Genomic DNA, 21,630 nt, shown 5'->3' with positions numbered 1-21,630 from the left:
AGTAAAAGATGACAGGATGGAGGGATGGTTTCAAGCAAAGCAGAAAGGCTTAGCCACCATTACCAGGAACTGGTATAAAGTAGAAGCCGCACAATTTGAAGAATGGCAAAGTATAATCCAATAAATGTTTAATATGGAAACTTGACAAATGCCTAAAGACTCCAAAAACCAGTATTTGAAAGTAACTGGGAGAAATGGATATCATTCACAAACCAGGAAGACTTGATTAACTAATATCTTGTTAACAATACAACATCACAACTCTGTTTCGTTCTTTATATTATTCTGTACCTATTGGATGGCAAATTCTGTTTGTTTTAATTTATTCTTTAGTAAAAACAAATGTCTGTTTGTTTTTCTACTGTTTTTGCTGAAAAAAAGTATAATAAAATCCAAGTTGAAGTATTTAACCTACTAAATAGTGTACATACAGAATACAAACATATCCAACCAAAATGGTATAGCAAAAGCCATGCTCTTGAGACGGAGGTTCTGTCCCAAATAGCACCCTATTCCCATTATAGTGCACTTCCACAACTTTTGACCAAGGCCCACAAGGCTCTGTTCAAAAGTAGTGCACTCTATAGGGAATAGTGTGCCATTTGGCCCTAGACCAGAGGCTATAGTCTCTCTCAGCACACAAGTGCTCTGTCATTCTACTATGAACATGGAATACTGTTGCTATGACTTCAGAGCACACTGAGCAGCTAGATTGAGCTTCTTTTGGTAACATCAGCTTTATTACCTATTATGGACATGTAGTACTGATGAGTGGACAGATGGTGGCAGCACTGCCACCCTAGCCTAGCCAGGGAAAGGCCCATAGAGGAAAGGTGAATAAAGTCTGTCTCAGCCTGAGCAGCATGCCAGGGCCATGTTTCTGTGCTGCAGTTGTTGGCACAGAACAGAAAGGAAAGGGGAGATTGAGCCAAAGAGATAACCAAGGCACACATATAACAGTTAGTGTTCACACAGAATCCCCTCTGGCCTTCAAAGGCACTGATATCTGCAATGTAAACAATAAAAAGCATCCACTGCAATTATTTTCTGAAAGCAAGTTTGTTGGTGTGATCCGCCTTACCGTGTCCCACTTTGCGTTCATTTTCTCCTTCTCGAACTTGGCAAATTCCCTGCGGTCGTGGATGATCATGAGCAGCTTCCATATGAGAAGGAGGGCCAGGCCGATCAGCACGATGCCCGCCACCACGCCAGCCACGATGGGGATAATATCAGGACCCGCTGGGCACTCTGGAGCACAGAAGGGCACACACACACACACACACACACGTGTAGAGTCAATGGCAACATTCTGCATTTACAGTTAATCACATACAATGGACATGGGCCTACACTGTGTGTGTGGTCCCTAATGGCATCTTATTCCCTTTGTAGTGCACAACTTCCTTTTGTAGTACACTACTTTTGACCAGAGACCACAGGGCCCTAGTCAAAAGGTTTTATTAGTGACACAGCCTGTAAAATGCTATACAGACATCGAGCCATTAGGGCAGGCTATTCTTAAAATGGATAATCAAATATTTGTATTTCTTTCAGAGAGTTGAGCAGCAACATCCGTCCACTCACCCAGAGTGTCAACCACGTAGACCTCCCTCTCTGTGTGGTTCCTGACGGCGTAGGTGTAGTAGAACCAGCAGTCGTTGGCATCCCTCTCCTTACAGTGGGATAGGGGGTAGGACTGGTCGGCTGGCTGGGGCAGCTTGTCCCGGTCCTTCACTCTGATCAGGTTGAAGTAGCTGCAGTCCCTCTCACACGTGTCCTTCTTCTCTCCTGTGTCAAAGGCCCGGCACTGAACACAGTCCCTGTAGAGGACAATCATCAATCAAACAAACGTCATTGTCCCAGAGCTAAATTTGGTCTGTAACCAGGGGTAACATGATAAAAGTCCATACAAAATACCTAAAAACAGATCGCACAAACAAACTAAAAGACTGCTTAGACACCCTGTGTTGTCAGGCTCACTTGTGCTCAGCGCAGACTCCGGAGCAGGTGGGGCAGATCTCACAGGTGGGACCCTGGAACTTGGGGTTGGTGCATTTGCAGACGCCACACTCGCAGGTGCCCCGGCCATTACATATCTGCTTGTTGGCTGCTAGGCAGGTGGAGGTGTCCAGGGAACAGTCGCAGGCGCTGCCCGTGTAGTTGGCATCACAGATACACACCCTGCACTCACAACGTCCATGTCCTAGTAGAGAGGAGGAGGGGAGAAAATAAAAGGTTCAATCAATGCTAGGCCTACACAACTCAACCACCCATTTGAAGAATCACCAAATCTAAAACATTTTCTTTCAGACCATGTCTGAGGAAAGCGGTGGAGAAAATTGAGGTTTGTTCAGTTGTTTATTCTTTAAATTAGCCTACTCATTATGGCGGTGGTAATGTTACAGTACGCAGCAGTGTCGAATGAATTCAATGTGTCAATGAAAACTTGCATAAAAGTACTCAAACCAAGGGGGCAAGCCACGGGTCCTACCTCCACAGAGTTTGTTGCTGGAGCGGTCACAGTTGAAGTTGTCACACTCGCAGAACTTCCCACTGTAACGCTCTTCTGGGTTCTCTCTCTTTTTACACTCACAGGTTCCACACACACAGTCTCCGTTGTTGCTGCAGATGTCTGTACCGTTGTCCTTCCGACAGTTAGCGTCCAGGTCATCCGTCCTCACCTCGTCTGTACTGCACTCACACAGTCTGCCAATACGGCCCTCGTTGCACCTGAGAGAAAGCAAGAGACTTAGTATGCATCCCAAATGACACCCGTATCGACACCCTAGGCCTGCAGGGCTCAGGTCAAATGTAGTGCACTATATAGGGAATAGGGTGCCATTTGGGATGCACACATGCACTCAGCGTATGGTTTCAGAACAACATTTCACACCCAAAAAAGTAGAACTAAAACAACTGTTTTTATATCGTACCTGCAGGCTCCACACTCAAAGGTCCCGTTGCCATTGTGGCACATCTCGCTGAGAGGTTTCCCATCTTTGGAACATTCACATTCGCAGATGAAGTTGAGGACGATCTCCACATTCTCAGTAAAACCCAGGGGCTTGATTGTAATGGTCTCGGACTTGCCTTGAGGCGGACACTTCTCGGACTTGATGGCAATCTCAAAGGACACCTAGATGATAGGATGAAGGTAAATAGGGCGATTCAGTCGAAAAGTCAACCTGCGCATGCACAAAATGTTAGTCATTTCCAAACTAAAAGTCCATTATGCTGTATTGGGGCAAAAAATGGTTTTGTTAGTCTAAATGCTATGTAAAATGGTTTGTTAGTCTAAATGCTATGTAAAATGGTTTTGTTAGTCTAAATGCTATGTAAAATGGTTTTGTTAGTCTAAATGCTATGTAAAATGGTTTTGTTAGTCTAAATGCTATGTAAAATGGTTTTGTTAGTCTAAATGCTATGTAAAATGGTTTTGTTAGTCTAAATGCTATGTAAAATGGTTTTGTTAGTCTAAATGCTATGTAAAATGGTTTTGTTAGTCTAAATGCTATGTAAAATGGTTTTGTTACAGTCTAAATGCTATGTAAAATGGTTGAGTTATATAGTGCTATTCAACTGGTAATTTTCCATGACTGTTTAGTTTTCCTCTTCTCACAGGAGTGATTTGCTGCTGGCTCTTTATCTCTACGGGCTCCAGAGGCCATGCTCAATGTTAACATCTTCATGCAGCTGAATAGGCTGTAAAGAACTCATCACGCCCCTCTCTTAGACATGTAGGCTGTGAGAACGGGTGTATAATGCTTTAAGGAAGTGGAGCTAAGTACCCTTCATCTCTCAAGCAGCTCTTTGTGTAAGAAGTATATAATGACTGTGTGTGACTCTGTAACTTTGAGTTTCCTCTCAGATGTATTCTGAGTGTAATCTCCCTTGCATTTGCTTGAATAAACTCTTATTGACTGGATAATGTGCTCTGCCTGATCCTTGGAACGAGTTTTCCTCAACAGCTGGAATCTCCCGTCAGTAAACTCCTGGACACTGGCACTGAGAAAGAACTCTTGAGCAGAAAAGTTGACAGTAAATATTCTCAACGATATCCTCTCTTCTTGTTTTTCATTAGTAAACTCCTAAAATGTCTTGGATGGTTTAGACATTTTTCCAGATGTAACACATTTTTATTCTCAACCCATATTTCAATAGAGACCAGATGACTAAGGAAGGCTGTGCTAGCTCACACTTACCTCATCTCCAATGGAGATGTTCGAGCATTTTCTTCCATTCTCTCCTGTTCCAACCCAACCGTTCTTGCAGATGGACTTGTATGTTATGGATACACCTTCAGGCAGCTTGCCGTTTTCCAGAATGACTTCAGATGACAGAGACTATCACACGACATACAGAGAATATCTTCAGATGACAGAGACTATCACACGACATAGAGAGAATATCTTCAGATGACAGAGACTATCACACGACATACAGAGAATATCTTCAGATGACAGAGACTACCACCAGTGCTTGACCTGGGCAGGAGCTCACCGGAGCGGAGTACAAGCACCTCTAATGTTCTGCTGCTTGAGTTCCTGTTTCTCTTCTAGAATATTAGATCAAAAGTATTGTGGAGCTCCTGCACCTAAATATAAACAGGCATCCAAAATGACTACCGGCACTTATTTCAGTACAAGTCAAGCACTGCAAACAACACACAGAGAAGTTCTTCAGATGACAGAGAATATCAAACAACACACAGAGAAGTTTTCAGATGACAGAGAATATCAAACAACACACAGAGAAGTTTTCAGATGACAGAGAATATCAAACAACACACAGAGAAGTTTTCAGATGACAGAGAATATCAAACAACACACAGAGAAGTTTTCAGATGACAGAGAATATCAAACAACACACAGAGAAGTTTTCAGATGACAGAGAATATCAAACAACACACAGAGAAGTTTTCAGATGACAGAGAATATCAAACAACATACAGATAATTTCAACAAAATATGTCAATAGAAGAACAGTAGTGCACTATATAGGGAATAGTGTCCAGTGCACTATATAGGGAATAGGGTCCAGTGCACTATATAGGGAATAGTGTACAGTGCACTATATAGGGAATAGTGTCCAGTGCACTATATAGGGAATAGTGTCCAGTGCACTATATAGGGAATAGGGTCCAGTGCACTATATAGGGAATAGGGTCCAGTGCACTATATAGGGAATAGGGTCCAGTGCACTATATAGGGAATAGGGTCCAGTGCACTATATAGGGAATAGTGTCCAGTGCACTATATAGGGAATAGTGTCCAGTGCACTATATAGGGAATAGTGTCCAGTGCACTATATAGGGAATAGGGTCCAGTGCACTATATAGGGAATAGTGTACAGTGCACTATATAGGGAATAGTGTCCAGTGCACTATATAGGGAATAGTGCCCAGTGCACTATATAGGGAATAGGGTCCAGTGCACTATATAGGGAATAGGGTCCAGTGCACTATATAGGGAATAGGGTCCAGTGCACTATATAGGGAATAGTGTCCAGTGCACTATATAGGGAATAGTGTCCAGTGCACTATATAGGGAATAGGGTCCAGTGCACTATATAGGGAATAGTGTCCAGTGCACTATATAGGGAATAGTGTCCAGTGCACTATATAGGGAATAGGGTCCAGTGCACTATATAGGGAATAGTGTCCAGTGCACTATATAGGGAATAGGGTCCAGTGCACTATATAGGGAATAGGGTCCAGTGCACTATATAGGGAATAGGGTCCAGTGCACTATATAGGGAATAGGGTCCAGTGCACTATATAGGGAATAGGGTCCAGTGCACTATATAGGGAATAGGGTCCAGTGCACTATATAGGGAATAGGGTCCAGTGCACTATATAGGGAATAGGGTCCAATGCACTATATAGGGAATAGGGTCCAGTGCACTATATAGGGAATAGGGTCCAGTGCACTATATAGGGAATAGGGTCCAGTGCACTATGTAGGGAATAGGGTCCAGTGCACTATGTAGGGAATAGGGTCCAGTGCACTATATAGGGAATAGGGTCCAGTGCACTATATAGGGAATAGGGTCCAGTGCACTATATAGGGAATAGTGTCCAGTGCACTATATAGGGAATAGGGTCCAGTGCACTATATAGGGAATAGTGTACAGTGCACTATATAGGGAATAGGGTCCAGTGCACTATATAGGGAATAGGGTCCAGTGCACTATATAGGGAATAGGGTCCAGTGCACTATATAGGGAATAGGGTCCAGTGCACTATATAGGGAATAGGGTCCAGTGCACTATATAGGGAATAGGGTCCAGTGCACTATATAGGGAATAGGGTCCAATGCACTATATAGGGAATAGGGTCCAGTGCACTATATAGGGAATAGGGTCCAGTGCACTATATAGGGAATAGGGTCCAGTGCACTATATAGGGAATAGTGTACAGTGCACTATATAGGGAATAGTGTCCAGTGCACTATATAGGGAATAGGGTCCAGTGCACTATATAGGGAATAGGGTCCAGTGCACTATATAGGGAATAGGGTCCAGTGCACTATATAGGGAATAGGGTCCAGTGCACTATATAGGGAATAGGTCCAGTGCACTATATAGGGAATAGGTCCAGTGCACTATATAGGGAATAGGGTCCAGTGCACTATATAGGGAATAGGGTCCAGTGCACTATATAGGGAATAGGGTCCAATGCACTATATAGGGAATAGGGTCCAATGCACTATATAGGGAATAGGGTCCAGTGCACTATATAGGGAATAGGGTCCAGTGCACTATATAGGGAATAGGGTCCAGTGCACTATATAGGGAATAGGGTCCAGTGCACTATATAGGGAATAGGGTTCAGTGAACAATATAGGGAATAGGGTCCAGTGCACTATATAGGGAATAGTGTCCAGTGCACTATATAGGGAATAGGGTCCAGTGCACTATATAGGGAATAGTGTACAGTGCACTATATAGGGAATAGTGTCCAGTGCACTATATAGGGAATAGTGTCCAGTGCACTATATAGGGAATAGTGTCCAGTGCACTATATAGGGAATAGGGTCCAGTGCACTATATAGGGAATAGGGTCCAGTGCACTATATAGGGAATAGGGTCCAGTGCACTATATAGGGAATAGTGTCCAGTGCACTATATAGGGAATAGGGTCCAGTGCACTATATAGGGAATAGTGTCCAGTGCACTATATAGGGAATAGGGTCCAGTGCACTATATAGGGAATAGTGTCCAGTGCACTATATAGGGAATAGGGTCCAGTGCACTATATAGGGAATAGGGTCCAGTGCACTATATAGGGAATAGTGTCCAGTGCACTATATAGGGAATAGTGTCCAGTGCACTATATAGGGAATAGGGTCCAGTGCACTATATAGGGAATAGGGTTCAGTGAACAATATAGGGAATAGGGTCCAGTGCACTATATAGCGAATAGGGTCCAGTGCACTATATAGGGAAAAGGGTCCAATGTACTATTTAGGGAATAGGGCCCAGTGCACTATATAGGGAATAGGGTCCAGTGCACTATATAGGGAAAAGGGTCCAATGCACTATATAGGGAATAGGGTCCAGTGCACTATATAGGGAATAGGGTCCAGTGAACAATATAGGGAATAGGGTCCAGTGCACTATATAGGGTATAGGGTCCAATGCACTATATAGGGAATAGGGTCCAGTGCACTATATAGGGAATAGGGTCCAGTGCACTATATAGGGAAAAGGGTCCAATGTACTATTTAGGGAATAGGGCCCAGTGCACTATATAGGGAATAGGGTCCAGTGCACTATATAGGGAATAGGGCCCAGTGCACTATATAGGGAATAGGGTCCCATTTGGGAACCATCCCAGGTATTTATTTCCTGCACAGTAATTATTAGCTTTACATCAAACAGCCATTCCAAGTCAAAGTTAGGGAGTTAAACTCACGTTGTAAGAATCGATAATGAGCTTGATGACGTTGCTGGAGTTGGAGGACAGAGTTCCTACTGCTGACTTGGGGATGAGGTTCTTCAGTTCCTTGTAAACAGGCTGGAATTCCTCAGTAACAGCAAAAATGGTCTGAATGTTGTTGTCGCTCAGTTTCTGGACCAAATGGGCAATGGAGGGATAGTCCTGTCAATTGAAAAGAAATGCAAGATGAAAATGTCAAAACAAAGATCCAATGATCCATACCACTGAGACGTGCCAGCATACAGCATGTTATACCATATACTAGGGGTAGGCAACTAGATTCAGCCGAGGGATGATTTTTGTCAGAGCGGATGGTAGAGGCGCCGGAACATAATTGTAATAATTTGTACACTGCAAATTGACCACAACTAAGCCCAAAAATGTAATGTATTGAAAATAACAATAATTTCATACTTCGATAACATTGAGACACGATCATGTCTCTTTTTTTATTTGCGGGAATACTTGGGTATTTCCTAAATATATATATATTTTTGCTGAATTCCTTGTGATTTCAGTCTTTTTTGACCAAAAACAAACCAAAAATGTTTTACTAAAAATATTGGGGGGCACCCCCCAAAAAAACACTTGCGGGGCGGTTTTGACCCGCGGGCCCGCCTTTTGCCGACCCTTGCCATATATGATACGTTAACTTTATTAGGGCTGTCCCCGACTAAAAAAAATATTGGTCGACCAAGAGTTGTCTGTTTTTTCAATCGATTGGTAGAAATGTTAAAACGTGCATTTTTCAAATAATTGACAAATCCTATGTGTTTAAATCAAATCAACTATATTCACTGAGGTTTTCTGATGCCTTAAGCACACTGTTTGATTAAACAATTAAGACTCACAAAAGACTAAAGGGAGCCCGACCAGCAATTGATTTGATTGTGCCGGGCTGGCTCAGAAAAAGACAGTGAGTAACTGTGTGACTAGCACCCATTGTCTCTCTCTGCTCTCTGCTGCAGTGACCACCACAGAACAAGTGTTTATCGCGCTGTCCATGTCGCTGCAGTTGCAACATAATAACAGCCATTTCTGACTGAAAAGTTCTGTTACCGAAATCCCTAATTTGTTTAGGAAAAACATTCCCTAATCCCTCAACCCTTGCTCTCTTTAAGTGACACATGCAGGCTATGTATCGCATGCACATGACCAAAGACCTATTTGTATGGGACTAGTATTATTAGAGAACGTTGGTTATGTAATTATTACTCCAGAACGTCCGTTATTCCAAAGGATGATTCGGACAGGATTAGTTTTACCAAACTGACCCTTGTAAAAAAAAAAAAATCTTCTATAAATTGACAGTTATGATGGAAGCCTGGAGGTTTTTATTCTAGGCATGAAGATACAGTATTTCAACATGTCCAGGTGATCAAATCAAATCAAATGTTATTTGTCACATATGCATGGTTAGCAGATGTTAATGCGAGTGCAGCGAAATGCTTGTGCTTCTAGTTCCGACCATGCAGTAATATCTAACAACTAATCAAACCTAATAATTTCACAACTACCCTTATACACACAAGTGTAAAGGAATGAATAAGAATATGTACATAAAAATATATGAATGAGTGATGGCCGAACGGCATAGGCAAGATACAGTAGGTGGTATAGAGTACAGTATATACATATGAGATGAGTAATGTAGGGTATGAAAACATTATATAAAGTTGCATAGTTTAAAGTGACTAGTGATACATTTAATTACATCAAGATGGCAAGATATAGTAGATGGTTTAGAGTACAGTATATACATATGAGATGAGTAATGTAGGGTATGTAAACATGATATAAAGTGGCATTCTTTAAAGTGGCTAGTGATACATTTATTACATCAAAGTGGCTAGATTTTAGTCAGTATGTTGGCAGCAGCCACTCAATGTTAGTGATGGCTGTTTAACAGTCTGATGGCCTTGAGATAGAAGTTATTTTTCAGACTCTCGGTCCCCGCTTTGATGCACATTTACTGACCTCGCCTTCTGGATGATAGCGAGGTGAACAGGCAGTGGCTCGGGTGGTTGTTGTCCTTGATGATCTTTTTGGCCTTCCTGTGACATCGGGTGGTGTAGGTTTCCTGGAGGGCAGGTAGTTTGCCCCCGGTGATGCATTGTGCAGACCTCACTACCCTCTGGAGAGCCTTACGGTTATGGGCGGAGAAGTTGCCGTACCAAGCGGTGATACAGCCCGTCAGGATGCTCTCGATTGTGCATCTGTAAAAGTTTGAGTGTTTTTGGCAACAAGCCGAATTTCTTCAGCCTCCTGAGGTTGAAGAGGTGCTGCTGCGCCACCTTCACCACGCTGTCTGTGTGGGTGGACCATTTCAGTTTGACCATGATGTGTACGCCGAGGAACTTAAAACTTTCCACCCTCTCCACTACTGTCCCATCAATGTGGATAGGGGGCTGATCCCTCAAGTCCACGATCATCTCCTTTGTTATGTTGACATTGAGTGTGAGGTTATTTTCCTGACACCACACTCCGAGGGCCCTCACCTCCTCCCTGTAGGCCGTCTCGTCGTTGTTGGTAATCAAGCCTACCACTGTAGTGTCATCTGCAAACTTGATGATTAAGTTGGAGGCGTGCATGGCCACGCAGTCGTGGGTGAACAGGGAGTACAGGAAAGGGCTATGGTTTGCAATTGCACACGAGGACAAGGATCGTACATTTTGGAGAAATGTCCTCTGGTCTGATGAAACAAAAATAGAACTGTTTGGCCATAATGACCATCGTTATGTTTGGAGGAAAAAGGGGGAGGCTTGCAAGCCGAAGAACACCATCACAACCGTGAAGCACGGGGGTGGCAGCATCATGTTGTGGGGGGTGCTTTGGTGCAGCAGGGTCTGGTGCACTTCACAAAATAGATGGAATCATGAGGGAGGAAGGGAAATGATGTGGATATATCAAGACATCAGTCAGGAAGTTAAAGCTTGGTCACAAATGAGTCTTCCAAATGGACAATGACCCCAAGCAAACTTCCAAAATTGTTGCAAAATGGCTTAAGAACAAAAAAATCTAGGTATTGGAGTGGCCATCACAAATCCCTGACCTCAATCCTATAGAATATTTGTGGGCAGAACTGAAAAAGTGTGTGTGAGCAAGTAGGTTTACAAACCTGACTCAGTTACACCAGCTCTGTCAGGAGGAATGGGCCAAAATTCACCTAACTTATTGTGGGAAGCTTGTGGAAGGCTACTCGAAACATTTGACCCAAGTTAAACAATTTAAAGTCAATGCTACCAAATACTAATTCAGTGTATGGTAACTTCTGACCCACTGGGAATGTGATGAAAGAAATAAAAGCTGAAATAAATAATTCTCTCTACTATTATTCTGACATTGCACATTCTTAAAATAAAGTGGCGATCCTAACTGACTTAAGACAGTGACCAGACAGTGACCACTATCCAACATGGGAGAAAGCTTATTTTTTATAAAATAATATTATTTTATTAGTGTTGCAGCATTGTTCTTGTGTAATATAACCATATACAATTTCAGTAGCACATGTTTTAGAGTGATGGATTGTGCCATCCCCACAGCCTCCACAATGGATCAGTCCACTCAGACAGGCGCAAATCCGACAGGTGTCTTGTACACCATGAAATTACTGTTATAATATTTTTTGCTACTGCTCGACTAAAGAAATATCGGTTGACCAACAGCCCATTGACCCAACAATCGACCAGTAAACTAAATGGGGTCAGCCCTAAACTTTATTGTCCGTGTACATGGAAAGTCATTTTGTGAGTTCAGCATGCAAAATACACAAAATCAATACACTACAATAAAAACAAATGCAATAGAAAATGTCTGGAAAGTATAGAGTAAGTAGAGAAACACATACGTAGTAATGGCTCATGGTGTACATGTTGTTCTCCAGATGACACTTCCCATCGTTGGGCAGAACGATGCCGCCCAACTTGCCGTCTCCAGCAAAGTGGAAGCCAGCATCAGTGGAGAACACCAACAGACGTGTGACGTTCCTCCAGCCAATGGCATCCTGCAGGGGGAGGGGTAAAAACACATCCAATTAGAGCCCCCAAAAGAAAACAAATGCATCCAACTTTTTCAGTGAATCCTAATCATTTGTTGTAATGCTTTGGACTGACTGGTATTATCTCAATCATGAACCATTCTAGCCGATTATGAAGCTTTCTGTACTTCTGGGCTGGTATTTAAAAAGTGTATTCGATTAAAAGTGCTGATCTAGGATCAGGTCCCCCCGTCCATGTAATCTTATTCATCATGGTCAAAAAGGCTACATTGATCCTAGATCAGTACTACTACTCTGAGATGCTTTATGATTACAGGCCCTGAAGGGAGACTATCCCACTATGGCCCAGGTCAGGTCACTCACCCCACAGACGGCCACCTGCATGATGGCATCGAATCCTCCCTCAGGGGAGTCCAGGTTTCCAGAGATCTGCTGCTTACTGACCAGGCTGTTGAACTCCTTCCCGTTCTCAGTCAGCTTCAGCACGTTCTTATAGCTGAAGGGGCTGGTGCAGGTGTCGTTGTTGGTGCTGGTGCAGGGGTTCAGCAGTCTGGCTGGGGTAGTGCTGATGTATGGCATCACCGTCTTCTCCACAAAGGAGCCGAAACCTGGTCAGGAAAACAGCCAATGTTGAGAAGAAGAACAACAAGATACTTCATTGATCCATTTCCCTTGCAATCCATTGAAATCTGTCTTTTGCTCTGATCCCGACCCCTTACAAAATACACAAACACAGGTTGGAACAGAGGATAGCCACAGTGAAGTACCCAATGAGCGGTTTTACCTTCCTTCTTTCTGAATGACCTTACTTTGAACATTTTGAGTATGTGAAGTTTCATGTCTTTTACCGATTTTGAAGTCTGAGGTGACCTCCTTCATCTCACGCATCAGATCAGTCCCCAGATTCTTGACATTCTCCAAATCGTCTTTCATGGAGAAGGAGAGATCCATCAAGTAGTAGAGGTCGATGGGGTAGTCCTCTGCCCTCTTGAACTTCAACTTAAAGGTCTGGGCCTCACCTTCATGTGAGAAAGGAATGGAACAGATTCAGAGAACATGAAGACTCTTCATCATTCAATATTTTACAAATATCAACAGGATTCTGCCTGGAAACTTGGATTCAGAAAAGAAAGATTGCATATTCTAATATGCCATGTTTAGATAAAGTATCATATAGCTACATGGCCAATGAGCTGGTCAGGTCAGGAGGCAGGGCCCATATTCACAAAACCTCTTAGAGTAGGAGTGCTGATCGAGGATCAGGTCCTCCATGTCCATCTTATTCGTTATGATCTAAAAGGTCAAACTGATCCAATATCAGCATAGGTCAGGAGTCAGATCTTTACCGGATCGGAGGTTGAGGGTGAGTTTCTGAGGCTGGATCTGAGTGATCTGGTCAGCCTTCAGCTTCTCTGCCATGTCCTTCTTGCGGTTGGTGACAGCCTTGTTCTTGTTGATGGAGGTGCTTCCCCGGGGGTTCTCAATCTTGGCCTTAGTGCAGCCCTTTGTGATCAGGGACTGTAGCTCATCACAGCGTGCTGACTTAGACTCTCCCTGCTTCAGGAAGTCCTGCACAGAGACAAATATGACAAATAAAAAAAACAAGAAAATGTGGGTTATGTTATTTGTAATTACTTCTTTGATTGGTTTTCAAAATAGTCAACATACACATGATGAAGTACTCATTGTGATATGACATTTCTGATGATTTTGCAGTATGAAGAAGGAGCAAGTTCGGTCAGAAGTTCAGTCAGATCCATGAGTGGTTTCAAGTTGGGTGGAAAATATGGTGGGTGCTGTCGAGTGGGTGAAGGTAACCCAAAGTGAATTGTCACGTTTGTTTGTGTTTCTTCAGATCAGAGGGAGCAGGCTCTCCGTGCGACACAACTTGGGAAAAGACCTGTATCTTGCTTTGCGCTAAGGTACAGGGCACCATTAAAGGGAGGGATTTCTGGAAAACCGTTAAGTGCGGAGGTGGAGCAATTGAAGTTGAAGATTCCTGGTGTTTGTGACGCCTACCGTTTGGTGTGACTCAGACCCAGTGGAGAGCGTGGTGAAACAGGTGACAGCCTGCTATTTTGAACTGAATTTAGTCTTTACCTGACAAAGTAATGTTAGGATATATGAGTTATGCTGTTAGAACTTTTGTGCCGACTACACTGCGGTGTTCTAGGTGTCACGTTTATGGGCATGTAGAAGCAGTGTGTAGTAGGGGCATTCCAAAATGTGGGATATGTGCAGAGATGGGACAGAGGAGTGGTGTAGTTTCGGTGGGAAAAGCTGTGGGTCAACTGTAGGGGTGCTCATGTTGCTGGGGATTGGTGGTGTTCGGTGTGAGAAAGGAAGGTTGAGGTTGCCAGCCTCAGAGTAGTGCAGAAGGTGTGGTATGCTGAGGCAGTGAAGAAAGTAGAGGAGGGAGGATGAAGGGTAAATGATTCTGAGAGGATCCCTGTGAATAGTACATCTGTACCAGAACAGAGGTATAGGGCAATGAGTGATATACACTACATGACCCAAAGTATGTGGACACCTACTTGTCGGACATCTCATTCCAAAATCATGGGCATTAATATGGAGTTGGTCGACCCTTCGCAGCTATAACAGCCTCCACTCTTCTGGGAAGGCTTTCCACTAGATGTTGGAACATCGCTGCAGGGACTTGCTTCCATTCAGCCACAAGTGCATTAGTGAGGTTGGACACTGATGATGGGTGATTAGGCCTGGCTCGCAGTCTGCATTCCAATTCATCCCAAAGGTGTTAGATGGGGATGAGGTCAGGGCTCTGTGCAGGCAAGTCAAGGTATTCCACACCGATCTCAACGAATCGTTTCTGTATGGACCTCGTTTTGTGCACAGGGGCATTGTCATGCTGAAACAGGAAAGGGCCTTCCCCAAACTGTTGCCACAAATAATTTGGAAGCACAGAATTGTCTAGAATGTCATTGTACCCTGGAGCGTTAAGGTTTCCCTTCACTGGAACTAAGGGGACTAGTCCGAACCATGAAAAACAACCCCCGAACATTATTCATCCTCCACCAAACTTTACATTTGGTACTATGAATCGGGGAAGGTAGCGTTCTCCTGGCATGCGCCAAATCCAGGTTAATCCGTTGGACTGCCAATGGTGAAGTGTGATTCATCACTCCAGACAACGCGTTTCCACTGCTTCAGAGTCCAATGGCGGTGAGCTTTACATCACCACAGCTGACGCTTGGCATTGCACATGGTGATCTTAGGCTTGTGTGCGTGCGGCTGCTCGGCAATGGAAACCCATTTCATGAAGCTACCGACGAACAGTTCTTGTGCTGACGTTGCTTCCAGAGGCAGTTTGGAACTAAGTAGTGAATGTTGCAACCGAGGACAGGCGATGTTTACGTACTACTCGCTTCAGCACTCAGAATCCCCATTCTGTGAGCTTGTGTGGCCTACCACTTCACGGCTGATTCGTTGTTGCTCCTAGACGTTCCCACTTCACAACAACAGCCCTTACAGTTGACCGGGGCAGCCTTAGCAGGGCAGAAATTTGACGAACTGACTTGTTGGAAAGGTGGCATCCTATGACGGTGCCACATTGAAAGACACAGCTCCTTAGTAAGGCCATTCTAATGCCAATGTTTGTCTATGGAGATTGGATGGCTGTGTGCTCGATTTTACACACGTTAGCAACGGGTGTTGCTGAAAAACCTGAATCAAATCATTTGAAGGGGTGTCCGCTTTGTATGTTTCAGTAAGGTTGGTTTCTTAGTGTTCATAGCAATGGTTATCAACTGTACTGCAGAAATGGAAGGTAAGTCACAGAACATAGATGTTGTGGTGACAGCTGCAGAGAAATATTTACGGGTACGAGATTACTTTTTTACCCCTTTTTCGTGATATCCAATTGGTAGTTACAGTCTTGTCCCATCGTTGCAACACCCGAACGGACCCGGGAGAGGCGAATTTCGAGATGCATGCGTCCTCCGGAACACTACCCTGCCAAGTCGCACTGCTTCTTGATACACTGCTCACTTAACCCAGAAGCCAGCCACACCAGGAAACACTGTACAAGTGGTGACTGAAGTCTGAGTGCATGAGCATTGACCGCCACAAAGCGTGATGGGACAAGAACATCCCGGCCAGCCAAACCCTCCCCTAACAGGGAACCCAAACCGGCTGGGCGCATGCGCCATCGTGCACTATCGTGCATACATTTATTTTGTCCCCCTACACCAAATGCGATCACAACACGCAGGTTAAAATATCAAAACAAACTCTGAACCAATGACAACATTAATTTGGGGACATAAAGCATTAAACATGTACAGTGCCTTGCGAAAGTATTCGGCCCCCTTGAACTTTGCGACCTTTTGCCACATTTCAGGCTTCAAACATAAAGATATAAAACTGTATTTTTTTGTGAAGAATCAACAACAAGTGGGACACAATCATGAAGTGGAACGACATTTATTGGATATTTCAAACTTTTTTAACAAATCAAAAACTGAAAAATTGGGCGTGCAAAATTATTCAGCCCCCTTAAGTTAATACTTTGTAGCGCCATCTTTTGCTGCGATTACAGATGTAAGTCGCTTGGGGTATGTCTCTATCAGTTTTGCACATCGAGAGACTGACATTTTTTCCCATTCCTCCTTGCAAAACAGCTCGAGCTCAGTGAGGTTGGATGGAGAGCATTTGTGAACAGCAGTTTTCAGTTCTTTCCACAGATTCTCGATTGGATTCAGGTCTGGACTTTGACTTGGCCATTCTAACACCTGGATATGTTTATTTTTGAACCATTCCATTGTAGATTTTGCTTTATGTTTTGGATCATTGTCTTGTTGGAAGACAAATCTCCGTCCCAGTCTCAGGTCTTTTGCAGACTCCATCAGGTTTTCTTCCAGAATGGTCCTGTATTTGTCTCCATCCATCTTCCCATCAATTTTAACCATCTTCCCTGTCCCTGTTGAAGAAAAGCAGGCCCAAACCATGATGCTGCCACCACCATGTTTGACAGTGGGGATGGTGTGTTCAGGGTGATGAGCTGTGTTGCTTTTACGCCAAACATAACATTTTGCATTGTTGCCAAAAAGTTCAATTTTGGTTTCATCTGACCAGAGCACCTTCTTCCACATGTTTGGTGTGTCTCCCAGGTGGCTTGTGGCAAACTTTAAACAACACCTTTTATGGATATCTTTAAGAAATGGCTTTCTTCTTGCCACTCTTCCATAAAGGCCAGATTTGTGCAATATACGACTGATTGTTGTCCTATGGACAGAGTCTCCCACCTCAGCTGTAGATCTCTGCAGTTCATCCAGAGTGATCATGGGCCTCTTGGCTGCATCTCTGATCAGTCTTCTCCTTGTATGAGCTGAAAGTTTAGAGGGATGGCCAGGTCTTGGTAGATTTGCAGCGGTCTGATACTCCTTCCATTTCAATATTATCGCTTGCACAGTGCTCCTTGGGATGTTTAAAGCTTGGGAAATCTTTTTGTATCCAAATCCGGCTTTAAACTTCTTCACAACAGTATCTCGGACCTGCCTGGTGTGTTCCTTGTTCTTCATGATGCTCTCTGCGCTTTTAACGGACCTCTGAGACTATCACAGTGCAGGTGCATTTATACGGAGACTTGATTACACACAGGTGGATTGTATTTATCATCATTAGTCATTTAGGTCAACATTGGATCATTCAGAGATCCTCACTGATCTTCTGGAGAGAGTTTGCTGCACTGAAAGTAAAGGGGCTGAATAATTTTGCACGCCCAATTTTTCAGTTTTTGATTTGTTAAAAAAGTTTGAAATATCCAATAAATGTCGTTCCACTTCATGATTGTGTCCCACTTGTTGATGATTCTTCACAAAAAAAATACAGTTTAATATCTTTATGTTTGAAGCCTGAAATGTGGCAAAAGGTCGCAAAGTTCAAGGGGGCCGAATACTTTCGCAAGGCACTGTATACACAGTACCAGTCAAACGTTTGTACACACCTACTCATTCAAGGGTTTTTCTTTATTTTTACAATTTTCTATATTGTAGAATAATAGTGAAGACATCAAACCTATGAAATAACACACATGGAGTCATGTAGTAAACAAAAAAGTGTTAAAGTATTTTATATTTGAGATTCTTCAAAGTAGCCACCCTTTGCCTTGATGACAGCTTTGCACACTCTTGGCATTCTCTCAACCAGCTTTATGAGGTAGTCACCTGGAATGCATTTCAATGAACAGGTGTGCCTTGTTAAAAGTTAATTTATGGAATTTATTTCCTTCTTAATGCGTTTGAGCCAATCAGTTGTGTTGTGACAAGGTAGGGGTGGTATACAGTAGAGAGCCTTAATTGGTAAAAGAACAAGTGCATATTATAGCAAGAAGAGAAATGACAGTCCATCATTACTTTTGGACATGAAGGTCAGTCAATATGGAACATTTCAGGAAGTTTCTTCAAGTGCAGTCACAAAAACCCTCATGCGCTATGATGAAACTGCCTCTCATGAGGACCATCACAGTAAAGGAAGACTCAGATTTACCTCTGCTGCAGAGGATAAATTAATTAGAGTTAACTGCACCTCAGATTGCAGCCCAAATCAATGCTTCACAGAGTTTCAGTAACAGACACATCTCAACATCAACTGTCCATAGGAAACTGCGTGAATCAGACCTCCATGGTCGAACTGCTGCAAAGAAACCACTAGTTAAGAACACCAATAAGAATAAGAAACTTGCTTGGGCAAAGAAACACGAGCAATGTACATTAGACCGTGGAAATCTGTCCTTTGGTCTGATGAGTCCAAATATGAGATATTTGGTTCCAACCGCTGTGTCTTTGTGAGACGCAGAGTAGGTGAACGGATGATCTCTGCATGTGTGGTTCCCACCATGAAGGATGGAGGGGGAGGTGTGATGGTGTGGGGGTGCTTTGCTGGTGACATTTTCTGTGATTTATTTAGATTTCAAGGCACACTTAACCAGCATGGCTACCACAGCATTCTGCAGCGATACGCCTACCCATCTGGTTTGCGCTTAGTGGGACTATCATTTGTTTTTCAACAGGGAAATGACCCAAAACACACTTATATTCTGTGTAAGGGCTATTTGACCAAGGAGAGCTGCATCAGATGACCTGGCCTCCGCAATCACCCGACCTCAACCCAATTGAGATGGTTTGGGATGAGTTGGACAGCAGAGTGAAGGAAAAGCAGCCAACTGGTGCTCAGCATATGTGGGAACTCCTTCAAGACTGTTGGAAAAGCATTCCTCATGAAGCTGGTTAAGAGAATGCCAAGACTGTGCAAAGCTGTTGTCAAGGCAAAAGGGTGACGACTTTGAATAATATTCATTTATTTGTTCAACACTTTTTTGGGTACTACATGATTCCATATGTGTTATTTCATTGTTTTGATGTCTTCACTATTATTCTACAACGTAGAAAATAGTAAAAAGAAAGAAAAACCCTTGAATGAGTAGGTGTGTCCAAACGTTTGACTGGTACTGTATATAATACATTTTTGGGGTTCCCCTTTTCCCATTTTGTATCACAAAGAGTAATGTATAGTTCAGTTGGCAGCGGTAATGCAACATATTAGATGCCAACCGCCGGTAAACCTCAGGAAGCGTCAGGGTGAGTTCTTTTCCGTGACTCAAGACAGCTCTGATTGACTATACTCTGGGCTGGCGGCAACTATTTCACAGCAAGTGCCCATACACTGGTATTCAAATCATATCCCTGCCATTGTTCAACTCCTAACACAAACACTTGTGTTAGCTGCTTCCAGTGAGATAAGTCTCAAGACTGTGCCTCTGTAAGCATGTGCTTTCAAACAACTTACAATGTCTGTACACCATCCACATTTCTCTGCCACTTGGATGCATTCCCCACATGATTGTGCATTGGCCTTGATGCAATCACTGCCCTCTGAAAGGAAGAAACAATACATATTTTTGAATACAGCCACAACTATTTGCCAAGAGGCAGCATTCAGAAAATGTGCATTGCAAATGGCACTCTATTCCCTACTATAGTGCACTACTTTGCTTTACTATGGTCAAAAAGTAGTGCAATTCATTGTGAATAGGGTGCCATTTGGGACGCAGTTTGTAACTACATTTTTCCTCTCTTCCTGGCTCAACATGGTTTTTCATTTCTTCCAATCTGTTCAATTGCGAGTCATGTTGCTGAGGCCAGGCAGCTGGTAGCTGTAGGCAGCTCAATACATGACATCATCCCATTAGTCCAACCTCCTCTACCACAATATCGTAGTCTGAAGAATGCCTTCTATTCATTGCTTTTTGATGCACAAAGTAGACTAATGTTTTAGGTGTATAACAAAAATGTAAAATGTAGCCCTAAAACAATTGTGTGTGTGTGTGTAAGTCAAATAACCTTACCTTGCTGTGCACTGCAGAAACATAAGATTCCTAATAATGTTGCTATTGAAAGTAGTCTCAGATCCATCTGAAAGGAGACAAAACAGAGTGGTTGATTCAAACTACTGGACATGAATTTAGTGAAGCAAATCTCATATGGTATACCTGTCTTCAAACAGCATGAAAACAACCACTTAGGATCTTTCCAGCCGCTTCTCTCACAGAGATAGCTTTGCAGGGACTGCAAGGACATTTTTCTTTGTTTCACTGGCCTACAGCCTGCTTGATTAACAAACAAGGTAAAAAAAAGTCACATGCTTTTAAGTGTGAGGACGTGTTGTACCGTGAGAACATCAGTCTCGGGAGACCATTGTGAGGAGTTTTGAGAAGTGTGTAATGCATTCAGCACAACATGAACAACATGAACAAAGACTGTTAGTTTATTGGATGGATAGACTGCTGTTTAAGCAAGCCAAAGGTAGTCGGAGAGTGGCAGGGATGTGAATATCTAGTCAGGTAATCTTTAGATAAGGAGCTCCACACCCCAGGGTCATAACAAAGTCATTGCGTTTTCAGAAGCACTTTAAAGACATTGTCTAAGTTCGTGCCACTTGATCACATATAACACAAATAGGCCTGGCCACTAATGCAGCACTCCACCAACGACTCCACCATTGGCACTGAACAAAAGACAGGAGAAGAAAAAGTCATCAACGGAATTCTTCTAATCATTGTTGTCATAAGAGGTCTGCATTTGAAAACACCTAGGAAAAAGGCTTAATTATGGCTAACATTCCTATTGGACTATGTCTTTGCAGAACAGACCTAGGCTTTGTCCCAAATGGCATCAATATCCCATATAAAGTCCCCCATGGGCCCTGGTCAAAAGTAGTGCACTATGTAGGGAATAGGGTGCCATTTGGGAAGCAGTCTTTGACAAGTCCACTGCTTCCTAACACAGAACAGAGAATGGAGAGGTGCGGATCTGCTACTCCCATATTTGGTCAGGCAGCTACACGCCTCCCCAAGTCCTCCTCCTACCCACTCCAGCTCTCCCACCAGTGACACATTTCCTCTGATGACCTGCCAAGTCCTCCTCCTCCTACCCACTCCAACTCTCCCACCAGTGACACATTTCCTCTGATGACCTGCCCAGTCCTCCTCCTCCTACCCACTCCAGCTCTCCCACCAGTGACACATTTCCTCTGATGGCCTGCCCTGCCCAGTCCTCCTCCTCCTACCCACTCCAGCTCTCCCACCAGTGACACATTTCCTCTGATGGCCTGCCCAGTCCTCCTCCTCCTACCTACTCCAACTCTCCCACCAGTGACACATTTCCTCTGATGG

At 43.4% G+C, this 21,630-nt stretch overlaps 1 protein-coding gene across 4 annotated transcripts in view; it reads right to left on the bottom strand.

The window, feature by feature from the left end:
* Positions 1–21,630, bottom strand: part of LOC109871869 (integrin beta-1-like) — a 37,537-nt gene that overhangs the window by 1,865 nt on the left and 14,042 nt on the right. For 3 of the 4 annotated variants that reach the window (XR_004205788.1, XM_020462879.2, XM_031806916.1), the window contains exons 2-14: positions 20,305–20,371; positions 19,746–19,831; positions 13,286–13,508; positions 12,788–12,958; positions 12,303–12,547; positions 11,790–11,945; positions 7,916–8,101; positions 4,203–4,343; positions 2,934–3,136; positions 2,492–2,730; positions 1,981–2,203; positions 1,585–1,820; positions 1,082–1,248 (exon numbers count right to left, since the gene is read on the bottom strand). Coding sequence is in view for 3 of the 4 variants with exons in the window: in XM_020462879.2 (XP_020318468.1) it covers positions 1,082–1,248; positions 1,585–1,820; positions 1,981–2,203; positions 2,492–2,730; positions 2,934–3,136; positions 4,203–4,343; positions 7,916–8,101; positions 11,790–11,945; positions 12,303–12,547; positions 12,788–12,958; positions 13,286–13,508; positions 19,746–19,831; positions 20,305–20,371 (2,343 nt within the window). In the remaining variant the exon portion in view is untranslated. Of the gene's footprint in view, positions 1–115; positions 886–1,081; positions 1,249–1,584; positions 1,821–1,980; positions 2,204–2,491; positions 2,731–2,933; positions 3,137–4,202; positions 4,344–7,915; positions 8,102–11,789; positions 11,946–12,302; positions 12,548–12,787; positions 12,959–13,285; positions 13,509–19,745; positions 19,832–20,304; positions 20,372–21,630 lie in introns of those variants that run through there. The other variant, XM_031806917.1, reaches the window with a different exon arrangement.

The sequence above is a fragment of the Oncorhynchus kisutch genome, linkage group LG27 (assembly GCF_002021735.2).
Source record: "Oncorhynchus kisutch isolate 150728-3 linkage group LG27, Okis_V2, whole genome shotgun sequence".
Classification (NCBI taxonomy): domain Eukaryota; kingdom Metazoa; phylum Chordata; class Actinopteri; order Salmoniformes; family Salmonidae; genus Oncorhynchus; species Oncorhynchus kisutch.
The sequence above is the reverse complement of the archived record's forward strand: the minus strand, read 5'-3'. Positions and strand labels throughout refer to the sequence as shown.